Here is a 14884-nt window from a genome sequence, read left to right on the forward strand (position 1 = left end):
GCTAGGTTCTGTGCCACCACCTGACCTCGCCGTCCACTGTCTCCTCTCAGTCCAGCTCCAGCGGCCTCTGTTGCTCCTGCTCACTGCTGGCTCAGGGCCTTTGCACTGGCTGCCCCCTCTGCTGAAAACCAAAACCCTCCCTCACTAATCTGCACTGTGGTCTCCCTCCCTCCCTCCCTCCCTCCTTCCAGGTCTCTGCTGAGTGTCCTCTTCCCGGTGCACCTCACCCCCAACCTCTGTATTTAGAAGTGATCAGGCCCTCCATAATTCTCTTTGTAGTTTTTCAAAATGGCATTTATCATCATCTAACTTCATTACAGGCTTGTTTATCTCCTTCTTGTCCCCCCACCCCCAGAAAAAGTTTCAAGAAGGCAGGGATCTGTCTGCTTGGTCTATTTTGTATTGTGCTGCTGTATCCCTAGCTGTTAGAATTGTTCACGGCAGTTATGAAGTGCTCAGTAAATACTTTTTGAATGAAATATGTTGGAGAAAAGTGGGTATCTTGAGTCTATAATTTCTCACTTAGATTACTGGCATATGATAGAATTGTCCTGTTAATTAGCCTTAAGAGGTAGCTTTTTGTTTTATTTCAGGCTTAAGATGCTTTTTCAATTTAATTTCGATTCTTTCCTGTGGCCTCACCTGTTTACATTTAAAATTAAAATTGTCAGAGTTAGTGTGCCTTTAAATTAGGCACATTTCATTTGGAGCCATTCTGGGGAGGAAGCAGAAGTCTACTGAGGGGAGGTTAATTTTCAAAACTCTTTAAGGCTTGGAGAAAAGCACTGAGTCCCTCTCGCTGATGTAAACAGGCCCTTGTGTGAATCAGATTCGCATCTGCTGGCCATTGTTTTTGTTCTGGTCACTATTAATCTATTTGCAATATGAGCGTCTTTTAAAAATTGTTGTTGGTCTTGCTCTTTCTACATTGACAGTCGATAGTTAGGCTACTTGGTGTCACTCGCCTTCCACATAAATTCTTTACTGTCTTCATCTAGCTGGTAGTTAGCCCTCTAAAACTCTGGCTATCATTCTTCAACTCTCTTGAGTAAAATAAGCATTTAGAATCTCTCATTTATAACATTTTGTTCTGAATTCACAGTCAGGGGAAATGTGTGTCAGGCACAATCCTTATCCATCCCAGAGTCTTCTAAGAAGTTTTGTATGTACAGGAAAATCTGCCCAAGAGAACATGTGACGTTACATGAAGTTGATACACAGCTGCCATGGATGTTCAAAAGGATTCACTCACTCAGCACGTAGTTATTTTGTATGGTTGTTTCTTACACCCATGGATTCTTTAAAAAGTATAGGGGGAGAGGCAGTCAGTAATTATTAATATCTAATATTTAACAGTGGGATATAAAAGTCCTAAGGGAATCGAGATCAACTTTGCTGAGGAGGCTTTATGGAGGAGGTGACAGTCTGAGAGAGAGAGGAAGCTTCATAGAGGTAGAGGCATTTGAGATGAGCTTTCAGGATGAGCTACATTTTTTTTTTTTTAACTCAGCCTCAGTTTCTTTGTTTTGTTTTGATTTTAATTTATTTAGTTGTGCTGGGTCTTAGTTGCGGCAGGCGGGCTCCCTAGTTGTGGCTTGCCAGCTCCTTAGTTGCAGCAGGCAGGCTCCTTAGTTGCGGCTCGCTAGATGAGGCAGGTGGGCTCCTAAGTGTGGCATGTGAACTCTTAGTTGCAGCATGCATGTGGGATCTAGTTCCCTGACCAGGGATTGAACCCAGGCCCCCTGCATTGGGAGCACGGAGTCTTCTTTTTTTTTTTTATCTTACTATTTTGTTTTTAACATCTTTATTGGAGTATAATTGCTATACAATGGTGTGTTAGTTTCTGCTTTATAACAAAGTAAATCAGCTATACATATACATATATCCCCATATCTCCTCCCTCTTGCGTCTCCCTCCCACCCTCCCTGTCCCACCCCTCTAAGTGGTCACACAGCACCAAGCTGATCTCCCTGTGCTATGCGGCTGCTTCCCACTAGCTATCTATTTTACATTTGGTAGTGTATATATGTCCATGCCACTCTCTCACTTCGTCCCAGCTTACCCTTCCCCCTCCCCGTGTCCTCAAGTCCATTCTCTACGTCTGCATCTTTATTCCTGTCCTGCCCCTAGGTTCTTCAGAACCATTTTTTTTTTTTTTTTTAGATTCCACATATATGTGTTAGCATACAGTATTTATTTTTCTCTTTCTGACTTACTTCACTCTGTATGATAGACTCTAGGTCCATCCACCTCACTACAAATAACAATTTCGTTTCTTTTTATGGCTGAGTAATATTCCATTGTATGTATGTGCCACATCTTCTTTATCCATTCATGGGAGCATGGAGTCTTATCCATTTCACCACCAGGGAAGTCCCAGGATGAGCTAGATTTTGACCAATGGAGAAAAGTTGCAGAAGCAATGAACAAAGATATGGAAATAAGAATGCAGAGGACATACTCTGGAAACAAATGGCCCATTTGGCCAAAGCACGGAGAAGAACTGGGGTTAAAGTTAGAATGGAAGGCTGGCACTAGAGCAAGGAGGGCCGTAAGTGCTTGGCTAGACGTCCAGACTATATGTGATTAACGCCGATGCTGGTGTCACATCCCCAGGCACGCACATCTGTGTAAGTTAGACTATTATGACTTAGAAACTTCTTGGTTCTAGACACTTTAAGTTAGTCTGCAAAAATGTCTCTTGAGAAAGAGCATTTTTTTAATTGCCATGTAAGAAATTAATGCTTACTGTAGAAGATATTGGAAAATGGTATAAAGAAATGGTATAAATAAGAAAAAGTGTAAAGAAAATAAAAAACGTCTATAATTCCACACCCTGTTAACATTGATACCTCTTTTCACTTTTTCTCTTTATACTCCTTCTTTGTTTTCCTTTTATCAAAGCTAGGATCATAGTCTGTGTACACTTCCTGATTTTTTTTCACTAACAAACTTTGAACATTTCCCTATGGCAAAGAGTTTCTTTAAAAACATGGTATTGTATCACAAAAATACAATGTAACTTGTTTATCTGTTTTCCTGACTTGAATAGGTAGGTTGTTTCTACTTTTTTGCTGTACTGAATATCCCTTCTTCACGGACAGTAGCCCATGCTTAATTGTACGCTCTTCTAAGCTCTTCATATATTAATTTTCATTAATCCTCATTTAATCCTCAGAGTAACACAGGGGAGTAGACATATTATTCATATCCCTAGTTTACAGGTGAGGAAAGCGCAGAGAGGAAAAGCAACTTGCACAAGTAATTTTTGATAGGAAATGGTAGAGCCAAGCAAATCTTTATCGACTTTGGGAAAACTGGGTCAAAAAATATAAAGATTAAGGAGATAATTATATAAACATATTTATATATTATTATATATTACATTATTTAGTACATATTATATACTAGTATATATTATATATTACTTAGTAGGTATATATTATTTCGTACATATATGTTAGGAAATTGTTTTAGAAAAAAGGTGTGGCTCTTCCTTCATTCTCACGAAGATTCTTGGGAACTAGAATCTAGGGAAGGTTCAGATGGGAACTGAGTTTATAGCCTAGTCAGCAAGTATCTACATGGCTATTTTCTCAAGGGTTTTGATATAAGAGTGACAGATTTACAGGGAAGGTACCTCTGGGCAGCAGCTTCTCCAGCACCTTTATACAGAGAGACTAAGATCACTGTGAAAATGTAGTTCTGGGTTCTAGAGCTGCATTGCTTCATACATTTAGTGAATTGCCTGTAAAGTTTTGTTGGTGTAGGTTCTGCTTTGGTTTCTGGAGCCAGTGGATTTGATCAGGTTAAGCATCTTCCCTGCACTAGCCTCCCCTCCGTACCTAGCCTAATCGCGTAGCAAATGTAATGAGTTTTGAAGGGTCGGTTGCTGATTCCTTGGAAAAAATAAAACTTGTAGATCTTTGGGTAATATGAACACTTTCTTTCTATCTTGTGTTCTTTGATATTGATTCACAATTTCCTTGGGTTGTTTGGTTATTCCCCCTTTGTAAAACACTGATTAGATAGAAAGGAGGCCTCTAGGACAGAGAGCACTAATTTTTTTTTTTTTTTTTCATGATTTCCTTGAGAATCCCGTCCCATACCATCTGGTCCTTTAAAACAGACTATGGTATGGTATCCCTATATCCATAAACTCCTACATCTCCATACCTAGCAGTGCTGCTGGACACAAAGGAAAAGAGTCCTGTTTGGGGATTGAGTCCATCACTGTGTAGATAACGCCTGAGAGGGAAGGCATCTCATGCTTCCATGAGGCTTATCAAACCCTTTCTAGCATGAAAGCAGGCAAAGAATTGTGAAGATATGAAATACTCAGGATACATTTTGAAAGCCAGGGCAGTAGTGGGGAGAGGTGTTGAGGGTCAGCTTGTATAAACGGTGGCCCACTGAGGTGGTGGTCCAAAGGGCCCATCCATGGGCAAGTGAAGCCCTAGGGGTAGAGGAGAGAAGGCCTGAGACAGTTTCTGTTTCCTTATTATTTGGCCCAGGATGGGGACTGAGAACTTGTCTATAGCTACAAAACTAAACAAAACAAAAGAAGAATAGAGATTTTTGAATCCAGTGTGAGGATTTCGTAATCATTCCTTTTTTCTGTTGTTGCTAATGTTTGCTTTTACATAATAACAAATCTGTTTATGTCTGCAAAGGATTAGCAGTGGACCCTGCTTCTGGAGCAAAACTCAGACAAGGATTTACTAAATCTTCTAAAAAAAGATTAACTCCTAGAGGCCAGGTAAGAAAAAAAAAAAATTAACCTCTAATCCAGGTGTTGCCTATCATCCAATGGGCAAGACAGTTAATGAGTCTTTAAGAGAATGAATCCATAGCAGGCCAAAGAGGAATTCGGGCAAATCCTGATTTGTGTTACTAAAATGTATGTTCTTGAAAGTTACTCTTTTGTTAAACATATAGTTTGAAATGACGTTCAGTTTTTGTTTCTTGGATTTAACAGGAAAGGGGAATGATTTTTCATTTTGACCTGGAAGGTTACTGCCCTGTCCCTTTTTCCAAACAAGGACAGTTCCCTGAGACCGACACTGAATAGGACTGCTGTGAAGTTGGAGACTTTTTGATATGTGAATTGTTAAAACAATTAAAATTTAAAGAGGCCTATATTAACATTCTCAATGTGGAAGCAACGAAGTTCTAAGGTAAATGCCTTTTCTTTCTGCTTTCAGACTGGCTCCCTAAAAGTCCTCAGCCTGGATGGCTGTGTACCCAGGAAAGCCACCTAAGGGGACGGAGGGGGAGGCATCTGTTTACATGCCCATGATTTCTCTTGAGACATCATGGAGAACAAGTAAAAACTAGCTTCAAATTTCCTTATCTACTCCCTTCAAAATTTTCCCCCAAAATCATTAAACAACACATCAACCTGTATGATAATGCTTGATTTAAAGATTCATTTGAAGCTTTTTTTTTTTAAGTGGACATTTAATAAGCTTTTCAAGAAAATGTTGCTTTGATATTAGAAACTTTTAGTGAAACAGTCTTCGGTGTACTAACGTTATTGCTTTCTAGGAAAATCGTTTTTTACCTAGCTTTATTCTATATAATAGCTGTGAAATGTCAGCTTTGTTATTTGCTTCTAATGAACATTAAACTGTAATTAGTAACCATTCCTATTTTAAATGTCCATCTGTATACCATGTAGGATTGTCTCACATACACCAGTGTACACAGTTGGTTTTGGGGGAACACTACAGTGGAAGGAACAGGTTACAGTAACTTTCCCACCCTGTGGAGAGGATGCTCTAAGTGGCCTCAGGCCATTTATTTATCATGGCCAACTTGGAAGTCAACTGTTCATTTCACCATTGGTTTATGTAGCTCTGTTGGGAGGTGGTGTCTCAACTATTTTTTTCTCTTGGTCATCTTAAGGCTTAGTAAACTCTTTTTGTAGAGTCGTTTATACTGAACTCTTGCTTTTTAATCTAAGAATTTTTTTATCTTTTATTAAACTTGGAATTTTATTTAGGAGTAAGCCATTTTTTTCTGTCTAATTAGGAGAATACCGACCTGCTCCCACCTGTGGTGCAGCAAACATGACATCTGAAAGTCTTACAATCTGTATTTTGGGAACTAAATGCTATGTTTTATGCTCAATCAGGTATGTGTTCTGGAATTGACTGAAGACTCGTAAGCCACATAAAAGTATGTATGGAACCTTCTGTAAATGGAATTTGGGAAGCTTTAGCTGAGGGGAGCTGCCACTCTACCGCTCTCCGCTTGCTCTGGGAGACTGCCTTCCCTTGGAGAGGTAAGAGTGGATTTGGGAACTGAGACATCCCAGAGCAGCAGATGCCTACTGACGAGGTAAGCTATGTCCCTCTCATTTCTTCCCTGCAAGTGAAACCGTAGTTTAAGGACCCACCATGTCAGTTCCACACATGCAACAGCCCGGCCCCAGGTAGCTTATCTACAATGCCTCCCACCCTTTATGGTCATCAGCATCACCTTTAAGGACTGTGAACCACGGTTTCTCACATTTGGCTAATATGCTGCTTTAATGGGCAAACGAACTCAAGGTTTCCCTTTCTCTACCCACCCCCACCCTATTTAGAGGTAAAACAAGCAAAAATAAACAGTATTATGGGGGAATAATATTTTCTGAAGAAATCCCAATATGAAATAATTTCTAATTTGTACTAGAAATTAATAGTAAACACCATTGTAAAATGGGATCATGGTAGCCTAGCCTAGACAAAACTTCAGTAGCTAGTATTCTGACCTTATATATCAGAAATAAATTACACAGCATTCTGGAAGGGTTCAGAATGTTATACAGTGATTTTTAGAAATAAGTTCTTAGCACAGTGAATCTAATGAAGCATAAGCTCCTACCTTAAATCATAATTATTTTACTCAAAAAAAAAGGGGGGGTGTTTAGTTTCTAATAGATGCTGACTAGAGGTCAGAATAGTAGTTTCTGTAGGGGATGTAATGGCCAGGAGGGGGCATGAGGGAGCCGGCCAAGGAGCTGGAACCGTTTTCTATCTCAGTGTGGATAGTTCCGCGGTGTGGTTGTATATAAAAATCAAGCCACGTGCAGAATTTGTAGAGTTTATTATACGTAAGATATATCTTCATATAGAAAGCCTCTAAACACAAAAGACAAAGGAGCTTTAAAAAAAAGGTTAGGTTTTATATTTTAAAAACTCATGAGATACCAAATTCAAGAGATAGATTATAGTTACATTGTAAAACGTTATCTTTTTTGAATAAAACTAATATTGACTTAAATGATGAATTTTAAAATGCATTTACTTATTGGTGATTAAAAATACTTAAGCAGAGTAGTATTTTAAGCCAGACAGAGCAAAGGAAATTCTTGTTTTATATATATATATATATATATATTTTTTAATTCCAGTAATATTCTTAAATTCCTGTTAAAAATATAATCAATATTAAAGTCAGTAAAATGCCTTTTTCGACTGACGCCTGGATTATTTTACCGCTTAACCTGGTTACAGAGTGATTTTTTTTTTTTTTCTGTCAGATGTAACTGACAATCAGTTTAGTCTTTAAGATAAATGAAGTGATAACTCACATTGTAGCATCCTGTGGAAAATATTCAAACTACATTTAAAATGCTCTTAAAATGGAGACATCTATTATTCCACAAGAAATTGTTTCTGTAAAACTATAGGTTGGCTATGGCAATAGTAACTAAACTACATCCAACCCTGAAGGTAGAAAAATCCCTGAAAAGAAATACACAGCCTAGTCATAATATGCAATATAAAGGTTATTTTCTTATTTTAAAAATTCTCCCATTTTGGAGAAATCCAAACCTTTCCGTAGTTCCCTTACTAGGCGGTGCCACATAAAGTTATTTAGTTAACATGATTATGATCATGGCTTACGATTAAGTTCAATTTGACAAACACCTATATATAGCAGCCCTCGTATGGATGTCGGTTATGACAATGGTTGCAGTTCCATTAAAGAATACTTGCTTATTAAATTTGGTACAAAGCATGAATACTCAGGACAGATTGGCACAATACATGCAGTTCGAGAACTCTCTTCTCTCAAGCCAGTCATCACTGAATGAGCCATATTCCAGTCCTGCTTTCTAACTCTTCCCTTGTATCATAGCTGATGTTTACAATGCTTCTTACAACATCTTCCAGAATAAGAAAGGTATGCTTTAAAAACCAGTCATCTGAATGCGTGGTGGAAATGAGGCAGGATAGCTGAACCGGTGCCAGCTGGGAAAACATGGGGGATGGGGGGCAGGGGGAGCTGGCCCAGGCTCATGGTGCTCATGGCGAGTGAGGGGTCTTGTTGCTGCTGCCCCAGACAGCTTAACCTGTGGGGCAGAGACTCCCCAGGCCCCAGGGTGAGACTGCTATTCCCAAAGGCATTTTGGGTAGCAGGAGGGGGCAGCTGCCAGAAGCCCAACAGAGGGGAAAGGTCCAGAGAGGCAGGTATTGTTAGGTTCACAGCGTCTGCAGGTAGCTCCTTGGGCAGGTTTACTTTACCAGCACCTCCCTTAGCCAGATCAAAACCTGGGTTGAGCTTGTGAGGTGACTGAGGCTCTTGCAGAGGCAAGTCCTCAAGCAAATTGGTATTGCAAAATCCTTTAGTATCCGCTTTGAGGGGCAGGCTTGCAAGTGGGGAGTATGAGGTAGAACTGGCGTTGTACTTGTGATTCTGGAGGGGTGGGGGAGGAGAGCTGGGGGATGCTACGGGGTGGAGCGGGGCCAGGAGCTCTGGCAGCGCTGGCACAGGCTGGGAGGTTTGCTCCGAGGGGCCGTGGGTGTGGCTGTGTACCTCAGCTGGCAGGCCGCTTGCAAGCCCGTTCTGTGCAGGAGCCCCTAAAGGGAAAGGAGGCAGTGGGGCGGCCTTCAGCTGGAACTGGGGAGAGAGGGAGTGGAAGGTGTTCAGAAGGTCTCCGGACTGCAGACTCTCTTTCATCAGCTCCTGTGAGTGTGTCTTCTTGGTGTGTCGCGTGAGGTGGTCTTTGCGCCCAAACCTCTGGGCACAGAACTGACACAGGAAGTCCTTGCAGCCTGTGTGGACCACCAGGTGGCGCCGCACGTCTTTCCGGGTGTAGAAGCATCTTTCGCAGTGGTCGCACTGGTGCTTCTTCTCCTTGGCTCCACTCGGGGGCTTCTCTTCGGCGTGGGCCTTCAGGTGGTCCAGCAGCACCTCCGTGCTCCCTAGCTCCAGGGCACAGACCCCGCAGGTGAGGTCGCCACTGCTGGCCGCGTGCAGGGCCAGGTGCCTCTTGTAGCCCAGCATGGTGTTGTACTTCTTCCCGCACTCCTCGCACCCAAAGGCCATTTTGTTGGGGTCGTGCGTCTGGAGGTGGTTTTTCAGGTGGTCTTTGCGGTTGAAAGTCTTCTCACAATGAGCGCACTGGTGGGATTTCTGGGGCGAGTGGGTAGCCATGTGCCTAGGAGCAGAAGGAAGAAGTTCACAATAGACCCAGTGTTTTAAGAGCTGGAGAAACGTAGAGAAACAAACAGTATTAAAATGTTGATAGTAGTTTTCTCTAGGTGGTGGCATATGTGTTTTAGTTTTAAAATACTTTTCTGTATTTTCCAGATTCTACACATAAACTTTATAATATAAAGGTACTACATGATGCCGTTTTCACACGTGTAGAGAATATGCTTTGAGAACACGTTTTCCTAATGTACACAAAGAGATTTCTAATCAAATACAAATATACAAGCATTTTAAGATACATGATGATGGAGAAATATTTTTCAGGAAGGCGTTTAAATGACTATTCTATACTCTTAAAATTTCTGAATTTCCAGAAGTGATCCAATTTGCCTTCTACACCAAACCCCATACCCCTGCCCCCCAGTGTTATTTTTATTGTTTTCAGTACAGTTTCTGCTTGGTCTTTGAGACAAAAAGTTCAGGCCTTAGACATAAAGCTAAAAAGTCTATCATCTTTAACCTCAGAGAAAGTGTCTTAACTGGACCCAGAATGCCAACCCCACCACCTGTTCTCGGAGCGTCAGCCTCCTGCCTCCCATGAGACCTTTACGCTGAAGTCTTAGTTTCTGCCGTTTAATACTTTCCTATTGGCTATCATGTCACATGCGTGCAGCCCGTCTCCATTTCTTCAAGATCCCTCTTAGACACCTTCAACTCGCTTCCTAAAGGTCACTGGTAATTTCTTCGGCAAAGTTCCAAAGGACTTTTTCTAGAGGGACTAAGACAGTAGAGGGAAACATACGCTGACTGCGGCAGGTTCTATGAGACAGGTACAAACCGTGTTGAGGAACGCGGACAACGCAACAGGTATTTGGGGGATCTGAAGTGATGCTGGTCTCTCCAAGTTTCACATGCATATTTAAATACATTCATAGGCTGTCGAAAGGATTTTTCGAGGCTGCTAGAGGGCAAATAACAAGCTTGACATTTGAACAGTTTTCCTTCTATGCGGTCCAGCACTAGTGTTTAGGAACCCTAAAGCTCTGTTCGGAGCTTGTCCCTCTCCCCTGTTTCTTTTGTGAAGGATTTTTATCTGATTAAATTTCATTTATCACCCCTGCGCAGATGAGTGTAACAACTCTGATCCTGGTATTTCCTACCCTCAGTTTCCTGTCCTACTGCTGTCCTGCCTGTGAGAAAGGCTCAGGGGGACACAACTCCTACCTGAGCAGTAACACTTTTCACATCTACCAGCTGCCACCCCGCTTTGTTGACTCTTTCCTCTGCCTGGCATCCAATCCTTCCTTTAATTTCCCCCTCACCTGCTCATGCAACACTTCCAACCTAGAACATGATCGTCTTATGGCTGAAATCACTTCCACATTTTGTTTCCCTCCCTAACTTCTCCTCTTACCTCACAACCCAAGAAACCACCAGTTTCAGTCTGTCCTGCAGTCACCAAGTACCACTGTCTTTGGGCGTCACCTGGACCACATCAATGATCTTAGAATTCCTCCGGGGTTAACTGCTCACACTGGGACTTCGTCTGCCTTTGCCAAATCACTGTTCCTGCCCTTTGCTGTCCCCATCTAACTGCTTTCATCCTTTGCTGTATTAAGAAGTCCCATGTTCTCCTTTCTAGTTAAGCAAGTCAGTTATTTTCTTCTTCAACCTCTGCTTATAAAATGGATCTTATGTTACAACTGAGGGACACAGGATGGAATGCTGCCCTTTTCTTAAAAAAAAAACAAAACAAAACCTAGAGCATCCTGCCCTCTCGCCACTCTTCTATCCCTTTATTAGATCGCTGCTTCAGGCCACAGAGAGGCAAGAAATGCCAGTGACTGCGGCAGGGAAGGCCGTCCTCGCCTGAAGTACACTGCTTCCCTTTTTTGCTTCTCTTCACACCCTTAGCTGAACAAGTTGTTTCCCTTCCTCAGAACCACCTACCTCCTAAATATTGCTTAAGACATCTTCTTCAGTGCGGTTTACCACAGTAATCCCACCTGATTCCTGTCATTCCAGTCATCTGTTAGCGCCACTGTCTCTTCCAAATATTTATCTCCTATATGTGTTTTGGTCTTTATCCATGGTTATAATATCCTCACTGTGGCTTAACTGCAGCTAACACTGCTTTTGGTGTTCGGGTAAGGATAATTGCTGTGTACACATAAGAAGCGGGTTGCAAAACAGGAAGCCTTTGCAACAAAATCGGTGCATACAGTAGGCACTCAACACATTTATGGCAACTAGAGATCAGCCGATGTACAGAACACTTGAATTTTAGGCGTGTATAGGCTTATTTTAACAAATCAGCTTATTATATTACATCATCTGTAACAGTGCTATTCTTAAGAGCCATAATTTATCTCTCTCTTAATTCTTTCAAGTGCCTTCCTCCAGGGGCATTCCCAGATCTAATTATAATGTGGTTCGTGTTCATACCACTCAGATGGAAACTCTCTCCTGCTAAATTCTGACTCTTACCTATGCATTTATATGTTAGTCTGAAAGTGAAAGTTCATTTCATGAAAATTAGAGGCAAAAGATGCATTTCCCTTAACCAGGTATCAAAAGAGGCACAGATTAGTGGCAGTTCTGTGTGTATAGCTCTGAAGGTACCATATATTCAATACTTAACACACACAGCATTCATTGTCAATCAGCCTACTGTGTGACTTACTGATTTTGAGTATATATTGTTTTTCTATAGTATAAAAATCCTTCCCAGGCAAAAACTACATCTCATATTCATTTCCCTCAGGGAAGTGAGTACCTAATAGGCACTCAAGAAATACTGATAATTCAGACTAAATGTACCGTTTCTAAAAAAGGACCTAGCTCCTAAAAGAGTAGTTTTTACCCTCTGTCATATCATGGATGCCTTTGAAAATCTGATTAAATGGACATACTTAACATCTGTATACCCAACAGAATTCCACTTGTTAGGGTGGCTTTTAGAGCCAAGTTGAGAAACTGCTCCAAAAGCCAGCGCTCGGAGATGAACCCTCCCCCCTCCATGCTCACTCTCAGAACCTGGACACGCTCTCCGTATTTCATACCTGGACTGTTAACAACAGACTGCAAATCAGTCAATGGGCCTCTTCCCTCTTCTCCAAATTACTATCAGAGCCATCTTTCTAACATCCTGACCAAATCATGTTTTTCAGTTCTCAGACTTACCAGAAGAAAACAAACCCTTTAGGACAGCAGACAAGGCCTGTTTTGAGCTGCTTCCTTCTCCCCTACACTTTGAGCCTCACCCCCGTTCTCATCCGCCGCTACCCTCTGTGCACGTGTGCTTCAAGGACAAGACTTAGGACTTTCCCAGAACCTCCTTCCTCACTGTCTGCCTCCCATTCATTCTTTAGATCACAGCTAAAGACTGTACCTTTCTGAGGAGCCTCCCCAGGTCTCATCAAGCAGTGGAGAACAACTTCCGCCACCTGCATGGCTCTGTCAGAGCCCTTAGATTACATTTTAATGGTGTTTGCATGACTATCTCCCCAGCCACGTGTCTTCTCATCTTTCTGTTCTTAGGCCTGGCTTATTGTAGGAACACGAGAAATATCTGTTGAAAAAGTGAACTGGACACTGCAAAGCACAACTGTCATACAAAAACTATAGGAATCACTGGAGATCCAGCCATAAAGGCTAAAATGCATCCACATTCTGCATCCCTTTTCCCCTGCAGTGTTGGGTCTGAGGGCTAGCAAAGCCTTTTACAGGTATGTGTAAAAGTACATACCTTTTCTAAAGCCTCTCACCTCATTAATTTATATCTGGAAATGAAGGCTTTGCCACAGTCTGGCTGCAAGCACTTGTAAGGTCGCTCCCTGGAGTGGGAATAATTGTGGATAGTGAACTTCTCCAGGGTGAGGAACGTCTTGCCACATAATTGGCAGGGGTAGGTGGCCATGGGCTTTGTCTCTCACACCTTCCTTTTCAGATGCGCTGACCAAATGCTGTGCCATTTAAGTACAAATAGAAGGACGGTGCTGAGCACATCAGCAGAGCCACAGCAGCTGACCGTCAGGCCAGGGGGGAGGCAGCGTTGTGGTCCCGGACCTGGTTCTACCCGGACATGGGCCTCTCAGTTACCACTGTCTCTGCTTCCTGCTTCCCACATCCCAGTTTCCACGCAGTCTCAGGTTGAGAGGAGCAAGTCTGAGGCATGGATGAGGTTCCAGAGCAGAAAGGCAATCGGCATCACTAGAGCTGGGGCACGTCCTGGATCACCAAACTGTCTGTGGAGAGAAGAGGAACAATTTCCTTGCATTTCATCTGAAAACAGTGCGTCTCCTCCCCCACCAGTTCAGCATCAACTCCCCGGAATCAATGTGTTCCTTTAAATGGCTTGAGTGCAGCACAACTCTCCATCCTCCTGTGTGTTTTAAGAGGTCCTTCTGCATATAAATCCACCTGTCTGTGCTTCTCCTGGGTGGCAGGAGTATTTGAACGGTAGATGAAGCACACTTTCCCTTGTGATAGAGACAGCTATTTCCATAGAGTCAGTATTACCGACTTCAAACCATGATTTCGGGTCATTGTGAAGTTCAATCTGCCAATTCAAAGAAAAAAACAAAAAACCCTCCCCAGTGTGTTCAAGTGTTTTACTGGTACAGAAAAAAAAAAAAAAAAAAAAAATCATCCCTGCTTATTCAAACCATGGGCTAGTCCTCTTCACTCATGGTTGGCAAAACGTAAGTTGTTTATCACACCTGTTTAAACTTCCAGGGGATGAGCCGAAATAATCCGTATACTTATAAGTTCATTTGTTTGTGAGGTTACTGTGCAGGACTCAAGTCTACGATGTAAACAAAGTGGGAATAAAGCTAGTTTAGTTCACTGATGTGGTGCCTTTAGAGGGGAGACAAGAGATTCCCACGGAGACAAAGGGACAGCTCGGGCAGAGCTCAGAGCACATGTAGGTGTGCAGGCACCATCCTCCAGGAGACTATTCTTCTTTTCCCCTTTCGTTTATGGGGACACTTCCTCATTCCCCAGCCCCAGCCTGGGGGACCAGCTACCTGTTGGAAGGCCACTGCTAGGAGGTGGGCTTGCCGCCTCAACCCGCCTCAAATCCCAGTTATTACCGCCCTTCCAACCCAGGCTCCTCTTCTACCAACAGACCATCATTTGGAAGCCTTAAGAGTCCAAAGCAGCATCATGAACAACACAGTAAAAGCCTGGCTACCTAGAATCCTGTGCTATTCTAGACAGTTAATCCTCAGGCAATGGACATTAACCTTTCAAGTGCCAATATTAAAAAAAAAAAAAAAAAAAAAGCATACATTAAACACACTGGAGTAGCTTTTGTACCCAGGCCAGCTTTTTCTGAACTTTGTCAAGTGAGCAGGGCACTCATGGCAACCTGACCAATCACAGCAGGTCTTCAAGGTGTCTGTTCCCTGCAGTCATTCATTTATTGCCAACTCTTTTAGAGCTGCTCTTT

At 42.3% G+C, this 14884-nt stretch overlaps 2 protein-coding genes across 2 annotated transcripts in view; one reads left to right on the forward strand and one right to left on the reverse strand.

Annotated features, from left to right (window-relative positions):
- Window positions 1-5071, forward strand: part of ZC2HC1B (zinc finger C2HC-type containing 1B) — a gene marked incomplete at both ends in the record, with an annotated part of 32032 nt that extends 26961 nt beyond the window's left edge. Inside the window, 2 exon segments of the mRNA XM_079716743.1 lie at window positions 4674-4759; window positions 4979-5071. Of these exon segments, the coding sequence (XP_079572869.1) occupies window positions 4674-4759; window positions 4979-5071 (179 nt within the window).
- Window positions 5072-8193: 3122 nt separating this feature from the next.
- On the reverse strand, window positions 8194-13348 carry PLAGL1 (PLAG1 like zinc finger 1; the record flags this gene model as incomplete). Its single annotated transcript, XM_079716633.1, has 2 exons — window positions 8194-9433; window positions 13197-13348. The coding sequence occupies 2 exons, from the start codon at window positions 13346-13348 to the stop codon at window positions 8194-8196; spliced, it is 1392 nt and encodes a 463-aa protein (XP_079572759.1).
- Between the last annotated feature and the right edge of the window lie 1536 nt (window positions 13349-14884).

This window comes from Hyperoodon ampullatus (assembly GCF_949752795.1).
Source record: "Hyperoodon ampullatus genome assembly, chromosome: 12".
In the NCBI taxonomy this organism is placed as follows: domain Eukaryota; kingdom Metazoa; phylum Chordata; class Mammalia; order Artiodactyla; family Ziphiidae; genus Hyperoodon; species Hyperoodon ampullatus.